Here is a 22,095-nt window from a genome sequence, read left to right on the forward strand (position 1 = left end):
TGAATTGCTGAATGTTAACTTGTGTTATTGATCTCGATATTACAAAGTATATATAGCTCTCTGATCAGAGGCGTAAACCTAGAGAGAATAATGGCAATCTATCGAATAGGAAACTATCTAAGAAAGTAGATATATGTGAATATACTATATCTTTATATCTCTCGTAATACTCCCTCTCAAGTTGGAGCATGTAAGTTGCGAATGCCCAACTTGGAGAAGAACATGTCGAACTCTTTGCGCCCCAATGCTTTAGTGAAAATGTCTGCGAGCTGGTCCTTCGTTGTGACATAGCTTGGCTTGAGAACTCCCTTAACAATCTCATCTCTGATAAAGTGGCACTCAATCTCAATATTCTTCGTCCTTTCATGGAAAACCGGATTGGAACTGATATGTATTGCAGGCTGACTATCACAATGCAATGTCATTGGCTCAGGATGATTGACACCCATTTCCTTAAGCAACCGTTTGAGCCATAGTAATTCCTTGGTGATTGCTCCCATGGCACGATATTCAGCTTCTGCAGAGGAACATGATACTGTGTCTTGTTTCTTTGATTTCCATGATATTGGAGATGCTCCCAACTGTACTATCCAACCTGATAGTGAACGACGAGAAGTAGTACATCCCCCCCAGTCTGAATCACACCAACCAGTAACATGGAGAGGTGATTTTGCATCTAACAGAATGCCTTGGCCCAACGTCCCTTTTAAATATCTCACCACCTTCAATGCTGCAAGCCAGTGCTCTTCCATCGGTGCTTGCATAAACTGCGAAAGAATATGCACTGAGTATGTAAGATCGGGACGTGTCGCAGCAAGATATATAAGCCGACCGACCAATCTACGATAGCGTTCTGGTTCAGCAATGACTGGACCTTTAACTCGACCAAGCTGGTGATTCTGATCCATAGGAGACCCAGCAGGCTTGCAGCCAAGTAATCCCATCTCAGTGACAATATCAGTCGCATACTTTCTTTGACATAAATAGAATCCAGCAGCGCTCCTAGCCACTTCGATGCCCAAAAAATATTTAAGAAAACCCAAGTCTTTCATGTGAAAACACACAGATAAGTAATCTTTCAGTAACTTAATATCAGCGGGACTGCTCCCTGAGATAATTAAGTCATCAACATAAGCAAGTAATCTGATGGAAACACCACGCTTAAAATACACAAACAAGGTGTAATCCGACCTCGTTTGCGTGAAACCATAGTTGATAAGAGCATCCTTAAGTTTAGCAAACCAACAGCGAGGAGCTTGTTTGAGACCATATAGAGATTTGCGAAGACGACACACCCGAGTCTCATTAGGTGACCGAAAACCTTGTGGAATTTTCATATACACCTCCTCATGTAGATCCCCATGAAGAAATGCATTGTGAACATCCATCTGATGAACCTCATGATTCTTCTTAGCAGCATAGTCCAAGAAGACCCTAACTGTAGTCATCTTTGCGACTGGAGAAAACGTATCTGTGTAATCAACCCCATGTTTCTGTCTGTTTCCGCAGACTACAAGTCTCGATTTGGGACGTGACACAGTACCGTCCGAATTATATTTGATCGTATGAACCCATTTGCTGTCAAGTGCTTTCTTATTTGGAGGAAGATGTTCTAAATCCCACGTGTGTTGTTCCTCGAGAGCAGTCATTTCAGCACCCATGGAACCATTCCAGATTTTATCACGAACAGCCTCTTGAAAACTACGTGGTATCTGAAGGGATTCCAGTGATGCCAAGAAGCTGCGATAACGAGGAGAAAATTTTTCACAAGATAGAACATCAGAGATTGGATATAACGAACCTGAGGACAGCTGTTGAGATGGTGATTTTTCCGAGTGAGAGAGAGAGGTATCAAGGGAGACTGTATTGACTATGTAATCATGGAGGCGAGATGATGGAATTTTCTGTCTGTGTCCTCTGCCCAGTACTTCTTGTTGAGATGCACCTACATCCTCAACCAGAGAAGTTACAATCGGGTTGGTCTCTGGTACGGGAGCCACCACCGGTGGTTGTTCCATGACAGTTACAGCCATTGGTGCCGTACCTAGCTCCTCATCGTGTTCTACTTCTACTTCTGCAGCTTCTGAATCAGAGTCATCAAATGCTGCCTCTACTATCTCTGGCGTAGTCTCTGATACTGGTAAGGTCTGAGACATAGCGGCAAAAGGAAACTGATCCTCACAAAATACCACATCTCTGGAAACAAACACTTTTTCTGTGTCCATGTCAAATAGCAGCCATCCTTTCTTCCCCATTGGATATCCAAGAAACGCACAGCGTCGACTTCGAGTGGCAAATTTGTCACCATGATGATGCTGGTTATGAGCATAAGCTAAGCAACCAAAAACACGCAGATGTTTAAAAGATGGAATCCGACCATATAACCTTTCGAAAGGTGTTTTCCCATTAAGCAGCTGTGATGGTGTTCTGTTGAGAATGTAGACAGCCGTCTTAACACACTCGCCCCAATATTCAATCGGAAGATGTGCTTGAAACCTCAAAGCTCGAGCAATATTAAGTATATGTCTGTGTTTACGTTCCACTCGCCCGTTTTGTTGTGGAGTATAAACACATGATGTTTCATGTTGAATCCCATTTTCTTGAAAAAATCTGGAAAGACATAGAAATTCTGTTCCATTGTCACTCCTTACTGTTTTGATTTTCTTCGAAAACTGTGTTTGAATCAACGTAATGAAGTCTCGTAAATGACTTGAGACGGAAGTTTTGTCTTTCAGGAGATATACCCAAACCGCTCTAGAATGATCATCAACAATGGTTAAGAAATATCTAGTTCCACACAAAGCCGTAGTACGATATGGACCCCATAGGTCGCAATGAATCAAATCAAAAATTGCATTAGAACAATTTGAACTATCTGGAAAACATTGACGAGTTTGTTTAGCGCGAAAGCAAATATCACAATTCTTAAAAAAATCCTTATTACTAGTAACACCAGGAAGCAAACTGACGACACGGTGAGACGGGTGTCCCAAACGATGATGCCATAAGACTGATTCTTCACCCACACTAGTAGTCAGCGATGTAACCGTCTCAGCAACTCTCATCCGGTACAGTCCCTCTCTCTCTCTTTCACCCATCCCAATCAGCGTCATCGTAATGCGGTCCTGTAACAGCAACAATTTATCAGTTATTTGTCCTACCAAACCATTATCGGTGACCAATTGGCCAAAAGAAATAAGGTTGGTGTCAAATCCATCAACAAGAAACACGTTATGAAGGATAAGGTGTGAATTTAAGGAAACAGTTCCTTGTCTCGAGGAGAGAACGTTCGAACCCGTGGGCAACCTTACTGATACTGGGATTATAGGACGAACATCTTCCAGACATTCGACTTTCCCAGTCATATGGTGCGTCGCACCTGTGTCTAAAATCCATTCAACACAATCATTCTTACCACTCAGAGTGTCTGTCTTCGGTTTCTGTCCCACCATTTTTTGAATAATCTTCCACTGCTCATCTGATATGCCAGTAAGACCCTGTCGATCAGCCTCTGTAAGCACCACTGGCGATGAAACCGCAGCTGCATTAGCTCCGACGATCTGTGTACTGTTGGCACGAGGCTGCAGACTGCGACCTCTATTTGTTCCTCCACGTCCACGACCAGAAGTTCCATACCACTCAGGGTAACCAACAACGCGAAAACAGGCGACAGCTTCATGACCCGTACGCCCACAAACCGTACACTTCCGTGATAAATCCTTGTTGCCAGGATATGATGACGATGCCTGGACGGTATTGTTCGGACGACGAGTCTGATCACGATTAACTTGAGAAGTAAAGCTCATGACTTGCGTCTCTTGAGCCACAGTGGAGCGAATAGTTTCATTCTGAACTATAGTTTGATACACGCTGTCAAGGTCTGGGAGAGGTGTTATCGCACATATTTGAGAGCGGATGACACCATGAGCTGTGTCGTCAAGTCCCGATAGGAAATCATGAACCCGGAGCAGTTCACGTTCTGCTTCATGTGCTGTGTTAAGATCGCACTCACACTTCCCACAACTACACTGTTTTGTGTTCATACATTCCCTTATGCCATCCCAAATCTTTGTCAACCTTCCAAAGTAGTCATCTACAGATGACCCGTTTTGTTTACATGTAGCTAAGGAGTTGCGGAGCTGTTGTAGTCGAGCCCCACTTTTCACTGAGAATCTCTTCTTGATGATATCCCAAAGTTCCTTTGCCACTTCTCTTGTCGAAATTGATGATCGGATTTTAGTTTCTATGGTCTGTTTTATCCAACCCACCAATAGATGATTATTAGCAACCCAATCTTCAAGTGTAGGAGAGTTCGCTTCTGGTTTCGGGATACTCCCATCGATGAAACCAAACTTTTTGCGTGAACTCAAAGCCATGCGTAAATTAATCGCCCATTCGTCGTAGTTCGTACCGTTAAGCAACGGGGATGAAATCACAGCTCCTGGGTTATCTCCCGACGTGAGATCGTATGGTGAGATCGTCCGTCTTTTAGTCTTTGCGGTTTCGTCAGTGATAGACATCTTGCGCAGAATTGATTTGAATTAGAGAACTCGAACAAGCGGCTCTGTTTCTCGTGTATGAAGAACAGAGGCAGCTCTTTTTAGAGTAAGAAATCAGCGAATTTAAAGGAATGGATCAAGCTCTGATACCATGACAAACTTATGAATTGCTGAATGTTAACTTGTGTTATTGATCTCGATATTACAAAGTATATATAGCTCTCTGATCAGAGGCGTAAACCTAGAGAGAATAATGGCAATCTATCGAATAGGAAACTATCTAAGAAAGTAGATATATGTGAATATACTATATCTTTATATCTCTCGTAATAGTTTTCATAACAAATATAATTAAAAATCCACCCAAAAAGCATAAGTAATATGGCAAAATCATTGCATGGATAGACTTCTTTTTGTTATTAAGGTATCATAAAAGATTCATAATAATTTAAAACCGTCTAATCAATAAAGTTTTTTTTGTATCTAATGTAACCAACACACTACTAACCTATCCGCACCTTGAAAAAGTTCAGTTCGTGGGTCAGTTAGTAAAGTTGTCAACTTATAAATTATGCATAATTATTTGTCTGTGATCTTATTAGAAAAACTCTGTGGATTTTTTTTCACCGGAAAAGATAGGGGCGAATGTTGATTAAACTGACAAATAAGTAAAATGATATTGGTCATCTATGTTGTCTTTGACTGATCTGATTTCATGTTTCCCACTTACTATATTCACACAAGTTCCAAATTTACTTTTTTGGTTTACTGTTTACAATATTTTCTTTTATCAAGATCCAATATTAATGCATGACTGTGGTTAAATGGTAAAAGCTAAAATGTGATCAAATACTCTCTCTTTTCTTGGACTTTGAAGATTTTTTTAAATAAATTACAGTATAAAAACTGCTAAAATCACTGTAATAATAACAGTCTTATTAAGCAATTTCTCATGAGTTAGTCCAAAACTCAGAAGATTGGTTAAAATAAATATTAAAAAAATTGAAGATATACACCGCAAAAGAAAAGGTGAATGGGCCGATATTAATGGGCTAAAAACAGATAAAAAGCCTCATAACTTGTAGAAAAACCAAGTCCACACATTTCGCGGTTTATCTCTTTTCATACAAGCGGAGAAGAAATGGCTTCGCTCGGTTTCAACCTCGGATTCTCAGTCTCCGGTGTGAAAATCCAGCGTCATCGACAATTTTCCGTGAATGGAAGAGCTCCAGTTATCTCCTGTAGCTCTTCTTCCTCTTCTTCTTCTTCTTCTTCCCAAGCATCTCCGCAGGGGATTTCGACGCCTCCTGAGATAGAGCTCGAGTTCTTCGGTGTAACGATCGGTGCGATATCCTCGTTAAGTTATGATCCGATATTTTTTAATAAAAACTTGTGTATTTGCTGCAGCCGAAGCCTGAGAGCGACGGGTCGTATCCGAGGGATAAAGCGAAAGCTGTAAGCGGAGAGAAGCTTCTGAGAAGCATTATGCAGGACAACAAGATCGATCTTTACGCCACTTACGTGAGTTTTTAAAACTACTCTCTTTACTTACTCGCGGTTGCCTCTTATGATCTACACAGTGTTTGAAATGTCTTTTAAAAAAAAATAAAAAAAATTGTGATGATGATTAGGGGAAAGTGATGAATTGTGGAGGTGGAGGAAGCTGTGGAACTTGCATTGTTGAGGCAAGTTTAACTTCATTTATCTTTCATCTCTTCGTCATGTTGATGTAGATGAATGAACTTTTTATTAGCTGTGTTTTCATCTCTTAGTTTGTTCTATTTTGATAGCAAATATTCAAGCCAAAAATCACATTTGATCTTTTGCTTATGTGCAGATTCTTGATGGCAGAGAACTTCTGAACGATAGAACCGATACAGAAAACAAGTACCTGAAGAAAGTTTGTTTCTTTTTTCATCACTGCTTTTTATTTTATTAATTCACATCTTAGATAGGCAAATTGTGATTGAAAAAATAAGAAACTGTGATGTTTTTCATATCTTAAGGCTTTGTTTGTTGGTATTGGTGCAGAAGCCTGAATCATGGAGACTCGCATGCCAAACAATAGTAGGGAACAAAGAAAACTCAGGAAAGGTGCCCTATCTACTTTTAAAGCTTTAGATTTGTGTTTTCAAACACCCAAACTCTTTTTGGATGATGTTTCTCATTGATAATCTTTCACATTTGGTGTTGTAGGTTGTGGTTCAGCGGATTCCGCAATGGAAGAAGTGAATTCCCCATGTATGTTGTAAGGGTTCTCTATTCGTTTATCAGCTCCTCGCGAGCCATATTTATATGTCCCATACTAGTTTTCTGTTTGTACATCTCCCAACAGCTCGATTCCAACTAGAAACTGTTTCAGCTTTTACTTGTAGATGGCAAATGTCACAAGTATCTTATTATATAAAGCTTGGTAGATTTTAAGCTTTTGAAAATATGGTTACTTAGGAAACAAAAGATTGGGAATCATGCCAAATTAGGAAGGATATTATATCATTCATGAACATTGAAGATTCTTAAATGGATACGTCCCCCCAGAAATAAATGTCTTGACCAATTTAAATAGACTATCTCTCTCTCTCTCACACACACGCCTAATTGATCAAAGCTAACTGCAGAACATACACACCTATAAAAAAACATAGCTGGTGTTGCATCAACAAGAGAATCAATTTTCCAGCTCGGAAAATACAACTAAATAGCGTCAAAACCTTGATGATATATCACCTAAAATAAAAGAAAGCTCATAACCAGAAAAAAAAAACAGGGGATAAAGCAGCCAGAACGTAATTCCTGGGTTGCTCATTTATTAACTTTACAACATTTTCTTGTTGAGAAAGAAAACAAAAAGCAAAGGGCCAAAGAAGGCCATCACTATCCCCTCTGAATCATCCTCCTCCTCCTGTAATATTTTACATTTTTTTTCTCTTTTGTTTTCCTTTTGTTTTTGTGTGATTGCTGCTGTTTGGCTCCCAAAATTTTAATATCCAGAAAATATCTATATATTTTTTTAATATCCACACCCCCTTGTTGATCGGTGAGCACAAAATAATAATAAAAAAATCGCAAAGGGGAATTGAAGAAGAACACTACTACGATCAACAACGACAAGAACAAGGAAAGGATTTCGATAGCTGAAAAAGTTGACTCTTCTTCCTAAATTGGATTCTGGGTCTTCTCTTCTTGAGGGGAAGAAGCAAAAAAAAAAAAGGAAAAAAGTCAGCCATTGAAGGCGGAGGTTTGTTCCCTAATTTCTTACGATAATAATCAATTAGGTTTTGTTAAATCTATCGACTTTAACCCAATTCTTAGGGTTTTCTCTTTTCGATCTTTGAATCTTATGCTCAATTTCGTTTTTAAGTAATTTAGGGCTCAATTCGATTTTGATGTGTTGTGCGGGGTTTTGCAGGAACATCGAATTTAAACTTCTCCATGGACAAAAACCCTAGATGGGTGTTTCTCTTCTGAACCAACAACATCGTAAAGCTCAGACCTTTTCTTCTACATTCATGGAACGATCATCATCATCATCATCAGATCCTCAAACCCCAAACCACCACCACATCATTGACATCCCATCCTCCTCTTCTCACGATAGAATCTCAAACGTTTTGGAGCCTCTACAACACGATCATGATGATGACGTTGAGAGACCTTCCTCCACTACTCCTGTTCCTCAGCCAGCTACAGTTTCCTCTTCCTCCTCTTCTATGAGGTCTAATCCTACTAGAAGCAACCGCAGGAGGAGAAGTCCTTTGAACTCTGGTCTTTGGATTTCCATTGAGCTGTTCCTCACTCTTGGCCAGATCGTTGCGGCTATCGTTGTGTTGTGTTTGTCTAAACACGAGCATCCACGCGCTCCCTTGTTTGCTTGGATCGTGGGTTATGCCTGTGGGTGCGTTGCGACGCTCCCGCTTTTGTACTGGAGGTATTATCATTCCAATCAGGCTTCTGAACAGGAGTCTGGTCAGCATCGTCCTAATCTTAACGTCGCAGCTGGACCGTTTGCGTTCTCGATATCCAGGACTGCTGAAGGAGATGGTCGACAGAGTAGCAACACGCCTTCTCGTAGTAGATATCATGGCTTCATAAGTGCTGCTAGGTAAATTGTCTTTAAGTGCTCTTACATGATCTGTTTTCTATAATTTAGTGTTTTAGATCTCTGACTTGAGTCTTTGGTTTTGGCTTTTTTTCTTTTCAGGCTTAAAGTTATTGTGGAATACTTCAAAATGGCACTGGATTGCTTCTTCGCGGTGTGGTTTGTGGTAGGTAATGTATGGATATTCGGAGGGCATTCATCTGCAGCCGAGGCACCTAACTTGTACAGGTACTCACTGTTCTTTCGGTTAGTCCAAATTTTGGCTGCATTTGTCAATGACTCGGTCCATTTATTTGTTTTGTAGGTTATGTTTAGTGTTTCTTACCTTTAGCTGTATTGGCTACGCAATGCCCTTCATCCTCTGCACAACAATATGTTGCTGCTTGCCGTGCATTATCTCAATTCTCGGATACAGAGAAGATTTAACTCAACCCCGAGGCGCCACACCTGAATCTATAAATGCATTGCCGACTCATAAGTTTAAGTTGAAGAAAAGCAGAAGTAGTGGCGGCGATGACAATGGTTCAAGTACTGGCGAAGGTGGAGTTGTGGCGGCTGGAACAGATAACGAACGTGCGATTTCGGGAGAGGACGCTGTGAGTTCGCTTTACAGTTTTGACTCTACGTACATGCACTCTCACATACAGTCAAGTATTTGAACATTTAGTATTTACAATTGTTTTGCAGGTTTGTTGCATTTGCTTGGCGAGATATGCAAATAACGAAGAGCTGAGAGAGCTTCCTTGTTCACATTTCTTCCACAAAGAGTGCGTTGACAAATGGCTCAAGATCAATGCGAGTTGTCCTCTGTGCAAGAGTGAAGTTGGGGAGAAGAATTCTGATTTGACAAGCCAGGGGGTCTTGAACTCGCTCTCTTCTGGGGAAAACGATAACAATCAGCAACAGCAGCAGCGGAATGAACATAGAGTTGATAGCGGTTCGGCCAACAGTGTTATCTAGGTGTCTGACATTTGCTCGATGTTGGAGATAACGAAAGAGGAAAGGCGTTGTTCCTACAGAAAATTTGGATTCGTCCGAGTCTCATTGTCAGGAAGAAAAGGGTGAGGAAGCTCGTGCGGTGTAAATGCCTTTTTGCTTTTATAAACTGAAACCTCTGAAAGCGTAGGAGAGTTTCGAGAATCAGTGATTGAGTTTGAGTGTGTTCCAAATACTTTTTTTTTGTTCTTACTTTTATCTGAATTTATCAACGAACAAAACCTTCATTAGAGCCAGGGCTCTTTCAGTTCCTTTGCCTGTGAAGGGACTCTCGGCTCAAAATCAAGATTTAGTGTAAAGAAACCTTATACTGGACCATGAAAATTACGAGTTGTTATGTTCTAGTTATGTTTAAAAAATCACAAGAGTGATCTTGTTTGTTTCGTAATATTAGTGTCACAGCTTTGCCTCTAAAGAGAGCTCATAGAATTGACAAAAATTAACTTTTCTTAAACAGCATCACTGATGCATATGTTTTCTTGAAAGAAGGGTCTGAAAGAAGCAAAAGTAACTCGATCCCTGGAACTGTATCATATAAGAGCGGTACAGTGCCTTGTCGAAACAATTAACCGCATAAACCTCTACCAAAAGACTGAGAAGATACGCCCCTCTGATTGAGAGCCCCCCCTAGGCGTTTTCCGCAGATGGGTTCTCATGCACATACGTGCCAACTGATTTGAACCATCGCAGCAAGTTACGATGATCCTTTACATAGAGCCATGCCTGAAGAAACGGGAAGAGACTCTCGTTCACACCTCGCTCCTCCAGGAAGCTATGGAATACGTCTCTCATCTTCTCATCCAGCTCTCTGTCAAAGCAGTTTACCAACACTTATTTGCCAATAATAATAAAAAAAAAGCTTTGCTATCAACTGTGAGTCCCGTGTTTTATAAACACAATGCTAAAAAAAGCAGACACAAATCCTTGTTTAAGAACTGAGAAAGAAGAGGCCAAAGAGTAATCTTTGATTCGAAGAAGATTCATGATACAACAAACTACTTCTTCTGCTTTATCTAGAACACGTCTATCACCATTATAAGTTCATATTCCTGAACATCAACCAGAAAATGAGTAAACTAGCAATGTTAACACAGTTATCCTGTTCACAACCATCTATTCTAAAAGTAGGAAGACAAGACATATTAAAACAGAAATGAATCACATAAGATGGCTTACAGGCAATCTAAGAAGTTCCCAAAACACTAGATTAGAGAACACAGATTCTTCTTCAGTGTAGTACCACCAGTCAAGATCTCTACTGAATTACTAGAAACTTACTAATCAAAATAATGAAAGCTAAAAAAAGAATACAAATTATTTTTAATGAGCAACGCTATGAGAGAAGAGTGTGAAGGAAGAGTAGTTACTCAAAAGAAGGGCCAGTGTAACGAGCAGGATCATCAGACAACTCCAAATCCTCGAGCTTCGGCCTCATGGAAACAGAGTGGATACCCAACGCATCCGGGTAAAGCCCGCAAAGGAAATGAAGAGACTCAGCCTGGTTCGGCTTCGACACAGCCACGTGGAGGAACAGCTGGTTAATCCCATCCTCGTCTTCATCATCACCACCTCCGTGAGCAAGCCTCATCACGAAGAGGCTGATCTCTTCGTTTCCGACAGATTTCTTCAGAACAGCGCCGGTTCCCTCGAGCGATCCTTTCACAATCTCGAACGGTGAAGGAGGTGTCACTTTCTGCAAAAAAAAAAAACAATCAAAAACCCTAAGTGAGAGGGAAGCTAGGGTTTAAGGACAAGGTTTAAATCTTTTTTTTAGAGAAGAGGGGAACGAACGGGAGGAGGAGTCATCTTGGAGACTTCTAGGTAATGTTCCTTTAGGGAACGAAGCAGCATCGAGTCCACCGCAGCTGAAACGTCGCTTGGCTTTCCGCTTCCACCTGATTTGCTGGATAGAGCTCTTTGAAATTGACGCCGGACTGCGACGTTACCGATCACTCTTCTCAACATTTTTACTTCTCCGTCTCGAATACAGCGGCGAGTTGCCTTCTTTCTTCGCCGAATAAAACACGAATCTTCGGTTTATATACACAAGACAAAAAAAAAAAGACAATGTGTGGGCATTTCAGTTCTGTCGGTTCGGTTTGGTTTTGATTAAATTATAACTGAACTTAACCAGAATTGGATCGGTTTCGTTTGGTTTGATTCGGTTTTATTCAATTTGATTATAATTTGGTCTAAATATAATCAGTTTTAAAAGTTTTTTTGTTCAAAAATCTGAAAGATAATACTAATTAAATCGGTTTGGTTGAATTCGAATTGGTTATATTATATGTAGGTTTATAATAATATACTGTATGTTATAAAAAGTTTTGTTCAAACATGTGAATTATAATGGGTGTTTCTAAGCATGAAGATAAACATATAAGAATAACAGAAAAGAGAAATTCAAAGAGAAAGCTTTTATCTTGTCTATGTCTCGCATTGTATTCAGCATAATTCAAAAGATCAAAAAGTCACATCTCTAAAAGTACTGACCCAACCACATTCCCTGCAAAAAGGAGGGAAGGAAGAACACACATGTTCATATCATCAAAACGAGTGGGTGATTGGTTTCACCTCACTGGCTGCTGATTGTAGTGACTCTTCTCTTTCTTCTTCTTTTCCGCGGCCAGCTTTGCCTTCCTCGCAGCTGCTTCTTGTGCCGCAACTTTTGCACCAGCATCCGTCTCTTTGCTTGATTTCTTCTTCTTCATCGATGCCAACTTCTTTAGCCGTTCTTTGATATCCATGGATGAAGAAGCCTCTTCCTCCTCCCCTTGCTCAACGGACTCACCTGCAGCAGCAGCATCTGAGTTGCTCTTCACTTCATCCTGAGATTCTTTTACCTCCTTCTGTTTATTCTTCTTTTTCTTTTTCTTGGAGGCCTTTGATTCCCCGCCCGCGTTCTCCTTCTTCTCTCCCTCTCCATTGGCTTCCTTCTTCTCTTGCTTATCTGTTACGTATTTGCACAAGGAAGAAACATTTATTCAGCATTAGCAAAATGAATTTCTCAGAGCATATAATAACAATAATAAGCCAGTATAGAGTAGAAACTGTGCGATAGATACCTTGAGAGTTATCTTGGCCGCCATTATTCTCCTTGGGTGCAATTCCAAAATCTGCTAGCAAAGCCTCAAACTCAGCAAGTTCCTTCTGTTTCAGCTCTTTCTTGGAAAGCTGCCTCTCTGGCTCCTTGGGTGGTGCAGGAACTTCAGGAGCCTTCTTCACTTCAGGCTCTGCTTCTGGATGAACTTGCGTCTCATGCTCCTCCTCCAAATCATCATCATCTTCATCACCTTCGTCAAGAATGTCTTCTTCACTCTCACTTTCCTGCCACATTAAAAGCAAATGGATCTCTATCAGAAACCCAATGAACAGACATACAGGCACACAACCATGGCCAAAACATATCATAAAAATTATCTAACACAACAAAGGTCCACAATTAGATATATATGATGACCAACCACAGAACATTTGCCTTTGTGACAATCTACAATAACATAAAAATGCAAACTTTTTTATCATCCATCAGTCAAGTACATCAAACTAAAAGCCAAAACCATTCCCCAACGAGAGTAGTTCCAAGCCGTAGCACTAAAAACATGTGAAACTAGATTAAAAACAGTTTTAACAGTTAAGATAAGACATACCACACGACACAACAACAACAACCTATAAAAGAGATTTTGACTTTTCTAACCTCAACTTGAACCTCTTTCGCATCGGAACGGGACGCTTCAGAGGCACTCCAAAGGGCCTTGGGAGGAGCAGTGGTGGCGAAATAGTCATCATCTTCATCGTCGCTGTCGATATCCGCCCAAGCCTTGGCTTTGAGAGGCGTAGGAGACCAGAAGACCTGCGGCTCAGGCTCCTCCTTCACCGGATCTTGACGTCCTTTGCTCTTGTCGGACGACGACTTCTTCTTCTTCCTCCGAGTATCCAAAGCGGCGAACAAGTTTGTGTTCTGAATCGGCATCGATCCTTCGTCTCTCCTGTTTCCACCACCGACCATCTTATCTCACAACAACCACGGATTCAGATAGTAACAGATAAAAAGGATTGATTTTTATAAGAACCCAGAAACGGAATTCGGCGATTTCAGCTGGGAGTGTCGACGGATGGAAGGAGAAGGATCTGATGATGCGGCGGTTGTGGATAATTTAGGGTTACGGATCAGAAACGAGAAAGGAAGAGAAGCAAAGTTGTTATCGAATGAAGGGGGCTCTTTCTTTTTATTAGGGCTACTGTGAGAGCGAGCTACACGACGAGGCAATGGAGAGATTCTATCTCTTTATGGGTGGCATTCAGTACCGGAAATTAGATTAGCCTAATTGAACCGGAGATTGGAACTCTGAACCCTTTCATTTTGGTCTATCAAATACAAATTGTGTGGTGACCAAAGTAAAGAAAACTAACCGTGACAAAAGCTTTTCACCTCTCTCATATGTTCCGGAGATTGGAACTCTGAACCCTTTCATTTTGGTTTATAGACACAAATTGTGTGGTGACCCAAGTAAACAAAACTAACCGTCACAAAAGCTTTTCACCTCTCTCATATGTTATGTATAAATGTTTCTAAGTTTTTGAGTCCTTAATATAATTTATTTTTAAAAATTTGTTTGTAATACACTCTACCAATATTTGCAAAACTAAAACGATTCAAAATTTACGCATGAATTCCTTTTAAACAACATATTTTATAACTTTTTGTTTGTAATATACGCTATAAAAATAAATAATAATTTATATATTAAATTTAGAACCTGTAAAAATTTATTTCTTATTTTATATTTTTTACATTTCTAATTTTGTATATTTACGTTTCAAAATAGAATAATAAAATACAATATTATTTGTTTGTTTATAGTACATTTCTAAATATTTGTTTTAGAATTTTAAATAAATCCTATTAAATTAAAATCATATGATCTAGATACAAAAATATCAAATTTTTGAGTTTACTTTCTGTTATCATTTTTTAATCATTATAAAACTGAGGATACTAATATATCAATATTATTAAAACATTTTACATATATACATATATATACATATATATATATATATATATAACTTATACATAATTAATATATTTATTAAGTATGAGACGATTGAATGATAATAATTAATTTATATAATAATGCTGAGAAAAACTATAATAATAATATTTATCAATATAAAAATTTAAAATAAATCTGTACTGTAATTTAAAGTTGTAAAATATAAATAAAATTGATACGAGGCGGACTATATAAATGAATTATCTTACTTTTTACAAAATTATATTTATATAAATTAATTGAATTATATATACTCTAAAACACTATTTTTATAAGAAAATACACATGTATAAATTTTTTCTATTTTCAAGTTTTTGCGTTTTTTTTAAATTTTCAGTACTGAATTTTTTTTTAAAACCAAACTGGATTACATATAAGGTTATTGGTTTGTCAGTTTAACTACGGATCTGAATCGAATTTCAGAACACTGAATATAACGCCTCATTTATAACATTTAAATGTAGTTATACAACCAAAAATAAAAATTTATATCTCATATAAATTTGGTTTTACTTCGAAAAGAGTTTTGCGCTTTGAGTGCAAATTAAATGTATCTTTGGATTTATATATACTAAAATATCATTTCATGATTCAGAATAGTTAACCAGTTCATGATAATTATTTTATCATTTTATAAGCATTTTGCAGGTTCAGTTAAATATATAAAAATTTAGCATTCAAAAATAATATAATTTACAAAGAAATATATTATTTCCTTTCTTTTTATATTTTTACAGAAAAATATGAATGGATTTCATTAATTTGTATGCTGAAATAATACTTTTATATATTTATACATTTTAAACTCAACATCTAAAATATATGTATGTATTTATAAATGTATTGGAGCAGAACAGATATACGCTATATAAATTTTAAATATTTATAATTTAATTTATTTTTATAGATATTATTTTTATATTTATTTTGTTTTGATGATTAACAGATATCTACAAAATTCGGATCAATTAAATCAAATCAAATTTAACAAATAATATCACCTCATTGTAAACACTAGACAAAGCATTACAGTAGGTTTAAGTAACAGCACTCGTGCAATCGAAAACAATTGTGTTCTCTCTGAGGAAAACTTTAAATCTCGACCGTCAATAATATTTCGCATCAGAGGATCTGAAACGTCCATCGTAGCTTTTCTGTTGCAAAATTATTTATCGAGATTATCCAAAAACAAAATCTGGACCGTACACAATCCGCAACGCGTTGAGATCGGACGGTATCCATCATCCATACTTTTTTTTTCTATTTGGAATAAATGGGTCTTAACTGAAAAAACCTTACTCCCATACGAAACCCTAGCTCTTCCCGTTTCTCACGGTTAAAAAAGAAACCAAAATTGCCTTTTATTTTCCGCGAAATCGAACGAACAATTTTGTGGAAAAAAGAAATTTTGATTGGTTTGGGATCCGATTCGCAGTCCGATTTACCGAAACCCTAATTTTGATTTAGGGATTGTGGCGATTATAAAGGTCCTTAAAGGGAGTCGATTTCGTCAGATAAAGTGATGCAGGTAAGCATGCGTATTTCTCCTTTTTGTTAAATTTGCTTGATTTCTGGAGAAAATTGTTTGGATTTGAATGCATGATCGGATTTATTTTATTTTTGCATTTTGTATGTTCTTCGTTTTATCTATTTTGGGTAATTTTGTGATTCTGGGTTTCGTCTTGATGTCGCAGATCTGAAGTTGTGTCTATGTTTATGTGATGGCATTTGAACCTTGGGGATTTTGATTCTGGGTTTTCGTTTTTAGCTTAGCTTTCATGGAAAATAGTTTAGGGAGCTCTAATGGAGTGGGAGTTTCGAAGAAGTCGAGGTCTTTGGATCTTAAGACGCTTTATAAGTCTAGCATTACCAATGATTCTGTGACCAAGAGCTTGAAGAGGAAAAATAGTCCTGATCGGTTGAAGCAGGACAAGAAGATCAGGAAAGTTGTTTCTCTAAGTAGCTTTAAGCAAGTTGATAGCGAAGACGATAAGTTGCTTGATAATGCATGTAATGGCGCCTCGGTTTTGGACAGCTTGGAGGACTCCAGTGAGAAGTTGTGTGATGATAATGGGCTTCAAGGGGTTTCAGTTGGTTTGGCAGATAGCATGGTTTATGTGCCTAGACGTAAGAGGGATTTTGTTGGGAAGAGTAGGTTTGATAATGGACTTGTACAGAAGTCTGCAGGGGAATCTGATAGTCAGGAGGAGCTGCTTGATAAGCTCCTCAAGGAAGCTGGTGAAGAATCTAGTGCTCAGGATCAGCTCTGTAAAGCGGAAGAGGAGGAATGTGGCAAAGAGAAAAAAGAATCTGATTCAATAGCTCGGCTGCAGTTGGAAAACGGGCATTCTGATCCGTCTCCAGTGAAAGATGACCAGCTGGTCGTTAAGAAAAAACCCTGTAATAGCAGAAAAAGGAAGTCATCAGCATCAAACAGACGTGCGGGAAACAACGAGGCGAAGTCTCCATCTGGTAGAATATCCAAGGTATCACAAGAAGATGACGAGGAGAATCTTGAAGCTAATGCAGCAAGAATGCTGTCTTCGCGCTTTGATCCGAACTGCACACAGTTTCCTTCGAATCCTGTTACTCCTGGTTCACCGTCTGCCAGTAGATTGAACCCGTTATCTTCTGGTAAAAATTCAGCTGCTTCTCAGTCTGAGTTGTTTAGTTCCAAATGTGCCTCAGACGACCCTGATGATAGATTGTTGCGACCAAGGAGAGAGCTTGATGGGAAGAGGGAAGTTCGGAAAAGGCGCCACTTTTATGAAATATCATTTTCAGATGTGGATTCACACTGGTTGTTGAACAAGCAAATAAAAATTTTGTGGCCTTTGGATGAGAATTGGTATCATGGCTTTGTGGATGGTTACAATGGAGACAAGAATCTGCATCATGTAAAATATGATGATCGCGATGAAGAGTGGATCAATTTACAGGGTGAAAGATTCAAAATTCTGTTGTTCCCTGCTGAAGTTCCTGGAAAAATTCTACGGAAAGGGAGCAGTTCAGAGACCAAATCTTCTCCGAAAATAAAAGGGAATGATACATCCAGTAAGGGCGAGGAGAAGCTGAAGGTAAAGCTAGAAGATGATTGCTGCATGGGCGACATGGAATCAGAACCGATCATCAAATGGTTGGCTCGGTCTATGAATAGGGACAAGTCTTCCACTCTTAAGGCTGCACGAAGACGGAAAAAATCAGAAATAATTACATCTGATGAACCTCTGAAAATGAATGGGGATGTTGTTAGGGACACTGCAGGTCAGTACGCAGATAGATCTGCTGGTTCTCTTACATCATGTGGATTACCTGGACCTAGTGGGAATGAGTCCTCGTTGGAAGGCTCTGGTTTTTGTAAGGGTAGCATATATCCTATTGTCTATTATAGGAGACGACTTCATACAGCAAAAAAAGGATTCTACAAGGGGTCAGGTGACAATAGTGTTGAGCAGCTTCGTGTCTCTAAATATCCGGATCCTGATGTAGAATTTTTACCTTTCGAAGGTCCTGGGCTTTTGGAGATTTATTGTCCGTGGAATGACGGAGTGCCATTGGAGTTGTCCCTTAGCGTACAGGTCGTTTCGTTGATGAACTACTTTTTTTGGGCGGATGTTGACTGGCTTTCACGTGTTACTCTTTTGCTTCATCATGGTACACTTGTGAGTTTGTGGCCACGGGTTTGTTTGGAAATGATTTTCATGAATAACCAAGATGGGTTAAGGTATCTAATATTTGAAGGCTGCATAATGGAAGCTCTGCAGTTGATTTTCCAGATCTTGACGGTTGTAGATCATTCTAATAAGCAAGGAGTACAAGGAACGGATGCTGACTTGAATTCGCCAGTTTTCTCAATTGGTCTCCAAGTTTCTTTCATCCCAGGCTTTCAAAGGCGGTTCTACAGTTTCCATGAAGTGAAACATTCGAAGTGGTCAAACTTGGAACATAAATTCAGGAGGCATTCTTTGCTGGTTAAGCAAGTGTCAACTTCCGAGTGTACACCCGATAACATGAAGGCCCTGCAGAAGGTATATTGATTCTTTAATGCATGATTCTGGTTCAGTATTTAGTTGCCTTTCACTTTTATTTTGTGTATCTTACCCACATGAGTTTATTTATTTTGAACATCAGGTTATGCAGAAGAGATCTAGGCATGGAATCAGCTCAGGCTTTGTTTCCAGAAGATCGTCTCAAAGGCAAGATCTAGGGTCTAATTCTGCAAACTGGATGTCATGCAGCTCTTCTGTTGTCAGACATAAGCACGAAACCAGGTCTAACGTTGCCATGAATGGCATTGATATTCAAGTTCCAATATCTGATCATTGTGAAGATGGTGCGCTGCAGTCAAGTAATCTGGCCTTGAATATTCAAAGCAGCACCTCAAGTCCCAAGGCCACTGCCCCAAGAAGTATGTGGCAACGAAGCAAAAGTTCTTTAAATGGCCATCTCTCACATGGTTGGTCGGATTCAAAGGGAGACTTTCTGCACTCTAATTTGGGAAGTGGACCTAAGAAGCGACGTACCCAGGTGTCATATTCATTACCTTCTGGGGGTTCAGATTCGAAAAACAAAGGTTCCCTGCACAAGGGGCTTCCGAACAAAAGAATTAGAAGGTCTGCTGCTGATGTTTCCGTACGTGGTCAGAAAGATTTGGAGTCTAGTTTCTGTGATGCCAATGTGTTAGTCACTCTTGGAGACAGAGGCTGGAGAGAATTTGGAGCTCAGATTGTCCTGGAACCCTTTGATAATAACGAATGGAAACTTGCGGTGAAAATCTCAGGGACAACAAAATACTCACATAGGGCACATCAATTTCTCCAGCCTGGGTCGACAAATAGGTTTACACATGCTATGATGTGGAAAGGAGGAAAAGATTGGACCCTAGAATTCCCTGATAGAGGCCAGTGGTTTCTTTTCAAAGAGATGCATGAAGAGTGCTACAATAGAAATACTCGGGCTGCTTTAGTTAGAAATATTCCTATTCCTGGCATCCGTATGATAGAAACAGAGAGCTCTGATGGAACAGAAGCTGAATTGATCCGCAGTTCTTCTAAATATTACAGGCAGACTGAAACTGATGTTGAGATGGCATTGGATCCTTCACGTGTTATGTACGACATGGACAGCGATGATGAGCAGTGCCTTGCGAGAATTCGCGAGTGTTCGGATGCTGAGAATTGTGCCTCTTGTGAGATCACTGAGGACGTGTTTGAGAAGGCGATGGACATGTTTGAGAAGGCTTCATATGTAAAGCAGCGTGATCACTTTACCTTAATCGAAATTCAAGAACTGATGGTCGGAGTTGGATCCTTGGAAGCAATGGAAACAACAATATATGAGCACTGGAGAACAAAGAGGCAGAGGAAGGGAATGCCACTAATTAGGCATCTTCAGGTATATGATCTCTAATACCTTTCCTTCTTTTTATTTTATTTGATTTCGTCTTTTTTTTTTCCTTACATGTTTGTCTTAAGATTTCAAAAGATGCATTGCTAGGCGCTACTTTATGTACTTGGGGTGAAATACATATTTTTTTGGACAGCAGGGCTAGTTATTTTACTTTAATATTATGTTTCTACAACAGGACTTGCGCCTTATATAAACATTTGTTTTTCTACCTCTGCATTTCAGCCACCTCTGTGGGAAAAATATCAACGAGAGGTTAAAAACTGGGAGTTGGCTATGAGCAAAGCAAACCCTCCAAGTGAGAAGCCAGCGATGTTTGCTTTCTGTTTTAAGCCTCGAGGTTTGGAAGTCAAGCACAGGGGAACAAAGCACCGTTCACACCAGAAGAAACTATCGGTTTATGCTCATCAACATAGTACTACTGCTTTGGGAAATTATGATACCTATAATTCATCTGGTAACCCTCTTTTACCTGCTTTGTTTTCTAAAAAAATCCTCTGTATGAGTTGCTGTCTTAAATATTTCCATTTATTTAGCAGGAAGAAGATGTGCTGGTGGTCTGGCCTCTGGAGAGGAGAGGTTTGTGTATTCAAACCACAACTACGAGCATTCGGAGGAATTTCTGAGTCATCATCATCATCCTGGGACGACGTATTCTCCACGTGACCTAGGCATGGGATATTTCTCGAGCGGATGTCACCAAAACAAGTCTCGAAGAATCAACGGGAAGAGGAATATGAGTGAACGGTGGAATGCAAGAGGCTATTATGAATCCTCCCCCGGTTCCAATCTTGTTTGTCTTGATGCGGAAGAGTTACATAGCAGTAGTAGTAGAGATACTGATGAATACAAATTGCGAGAAGCAGCTGGTGCTGCAAGGCGGGCATGCGCTATAGCCAAGGCGAAGCGAGAAAGGGCAGAGAGATTGAGGTACAAAGCAGATCTAGCGATCCAGAAAGCCGCAGCTGCTCTCATGTTTGCAGACTGTAGTAGCATGGGGACGGGAGACGGCACGGCAACGTAAATAAAAATCATTTAAAAAAATAAATATTAAATTTCTACAGAACCATTACTATGTTTTAGTTTTGATCAGCTAGGGAACAAGGTTTGAGTTGAATATCATGTTGCTATTGTAGCCGTCCAGTTCAAGTTATAACATTGCATCTTGTGTTATAGAAAGATCGAACTCGGAGTTCAAGTAAAATGGTGCTGAATGATGATTTTATTAATTGTTTAAGAATTACTTAGGCTGATGCTTAAACTGATTTTTTTAGCGTCTTACTTTTAACCGATTTTTCTTTTTAAATATTGTTCTAGAAAAATCGTTTTGTTTAGATTTAATTTGTCGGTTGGGTGGATTCCTAGACCGCCTATAATCAAATGAAAAAAGAACAAACATTATCAGCGTTTTAAAGCGGATGGTCCTATGATTTTATCAAGAGTTAAAATCATTTTATATAAGCTCGTTTAGGTAATAATCTTACATGAAATGAGAGAGAAGAAGAATAAGAAGAAAGACTTTCAACGGCGGGAAAGCTTTCGAGACAGCAGTTTTTTCAGGAGAATGTCTCCTTCCTTTTGCTGGCTCCTTCACTATTTTTATCATCTCTGTAACCTGAGAGAGAGAGAGAGAGAGACAGAGATCGTCTTCTTGTCACCTCCATTTTTGTCTTTTCCCTGGCTGTTTCATCTTTCTTTCTTCTGAAAGGTTTCTCTCTTGTCTTCTTTTTTAGGTTTTGCAATATCTTATAGCGCAAGGAAAACCAAAAACCTCAAGATTTCCCGTCTTTTTTTTATATACGCTTGTATCCGACAGATGAAACTATTAGGAAGCATTTTTATTCTGTGCAACGTAATGAGTTTTCAGACACAACAATTTTCCAACTTTTTTTTTATATATCACATGATATCACCAGAGAATAACCTTAAAATGCTTTTGGCTAATTAAAGATTGTTATGTTCATTATCAGGTGATTTGGTAATGATGGCATTGCTCTCTTTGATAAGATTTCTCGTTTGAGATTAAATTGGTTTT

General features: G+C 39.1%; 5 protein-coding genes across 8 annotated transcripts; 3 read left to right on the top strand and 2 right to left on the bottom strand.

The window, feature by feature from the left end:
- The first annotated feature begins 5,592 nt into the window (after nucleotides 1-5,592).
- Nucleotides 5,593-6,926, top strand: LOC108839985 (photosynthetic NDH subunit of subcomplex B 3, chloroplastic). 3 transcript variants are annotated; one of them, XM_018612794.2, is made up of 6 exons: nucleotides 5,593-5,832; nucleotides 5,907-6,020; nucleotides 6,131-6,184; nucleotides 6,337-6,395; nucleotides 6,531-6,593; nucleotides 6,696-6,926. In XM_018612794.2, exons 1-5 carry the CDS (start codon nucleotides 5,641-5,643, stop codon nucleotides 6,565-6,567), a joined length of 456 nt encoding a protein of 151 aa, XP_018468296.2. In that variant the 5' UTR covers nucleotides 5,593-5,640; the 3' UTR covers nucleotides 6,568-6,593; nucleotides 6,696-6,926. The 3 variants fall into 3 exon arrangements, with proteins under 3 accessions (XP_018468296.2, XP_018468297.2, XP_018468295.1); XM_018612795.2 differs by having other exon boundaries at nucleotides 6,337-6,386; XM_018612793.2 differs by having other exon boundaries at nucleotides 5,595-5,832; nucleotides 6,337-6,399.
- A 430-nt stretch (nucleotides 6,927-7,356) lies between these two features.
- LOC108843315 (E3 ubiquitin-protein ligase At1g12760) lies at nucleotides 7,357-9,938 on the top strand. Its single transcript, XM_018616488.2, has 5 exons — nucleotides 7,357-7,737; nucleotides 7,909-8,601; nucleotides 8,701-8,826; nucleotides 8,903-9,194; nucleotides 9,286-9,938. Exons 2-5 carry the CDS (start codon nucleotides 7,949-7,951, stop codon nucleotides 9,556-9,558), a joined length of 1,344 nt encoding a protein of 447 aa, XP_018471990.2. The 5' UTR covers nucleotides 7,357-7,737; nucleotides 7,909-7,948; the 3' UTR covers nucleotides 9,559-9,938.
- Nucleotides 9,939-10,023: 85 nt separating this feature from the next.
- Nucleotides 10,024-11,625, bottom strand: LOC130508202 (uncharacterized protein At2g39795, mitochondrial-like). The gene is made up of 3 exons (XM_057003540.1): nucleotides 11,386-11,625; nucleotides 10,962-11,287; nucleotides 10,024-10,402 (listed from the first exon to the last, which is right to left on the bottom strand). Exons 1-3 carry the CDS (start codon nucleotides 11,557-11,559, stop codon nucleotides 10,222-10,224), a joined length of 681 nt encoding a protein of 226 aa, XP_056859520.1. The 5' UTR covers nucleotides 11,560-11,625; the 3' UTR covers nucleotides 10,024-10,221.
- A 365-nt stretch (nucleotides 11,626-11,990) lies between these two features.
- Nucleotides 11,991-13,866, bottom strand: LOC108843485 (uncharacterized). Its single transcript, XM_018616696.2, has 3 exons — nucleotides 13,295-13,866; nucleotides 12,660-12,921; nucleotides 11,991-12,544 (listed from the first exon to the last, which is right to left on the bottom strand). Exons 1-3 carry the CDS (start codon nucleotides 13,604-13,606, stop codon nucleotides 12,165-12,167), a joined length of 954 nt encoding a protein of 317 aa, XP_018472198.1. The 5' UTR covers nucleotides 13,607-13,866; the 3' UTR covers nucleotides 11,991-12,164.
- Nucleotides 13,867-15,945: 2,079 nt separating this feature from the next.
- On the top strand, nucleotides 15,946-21,285 carry LOC108842460 (uncharacterized). Of its 2 annotated transcripts, none has more exons than XM_018615379.2 (5): nucleotides 15,946-16,182; nucleotides 16,349-18,682; nucleotides 18,786-20,048; nucleotides 20,286-20,517; nucleotides 20,597-21,285. In XM_018615379.2, the coding sequence occupies exons 2-5, from the start codon at nucleotides 16,433-16,435 to the stop codon at nucleotides 21,082-21,084; spliced, it is 4,233 nt and encodes a 1,410-aa protein (XP_018470881.1). In that variant the 5' UTR covers nucleotides 15,946-16,182; nucleotides 16,349-16,432; the 3' UTR covers nucleotides 21,085-21,285. The 2 variants fall into 2 exon arrangements, with proteins under 2 accessions (XP_018470881.1, XP_018470882.1); XM_018615380.2 differs by having other exon boundaries at nucleotides 15,947-16,182; nucleotides 20,600-21,285.
- The last annotated feature ends 810 nt before the right edge of the window (nucleotides 21,286-22,095 follow it).

This window comes from Raphanus sativus, chromosome 2 (genome assembly GCF_000801105.2).
Source record: "Raphanus sativus cultivar WK10039 chromosome 2, ASM80110v3, whole genome shotgun sequence".
Lineage (NCBI taxonomy): Eukaryota > Viridiplantae > Streptophyta > Magnoliopsida > Brassicales > Brassicaceae > Raphanus > Raphanus sativus.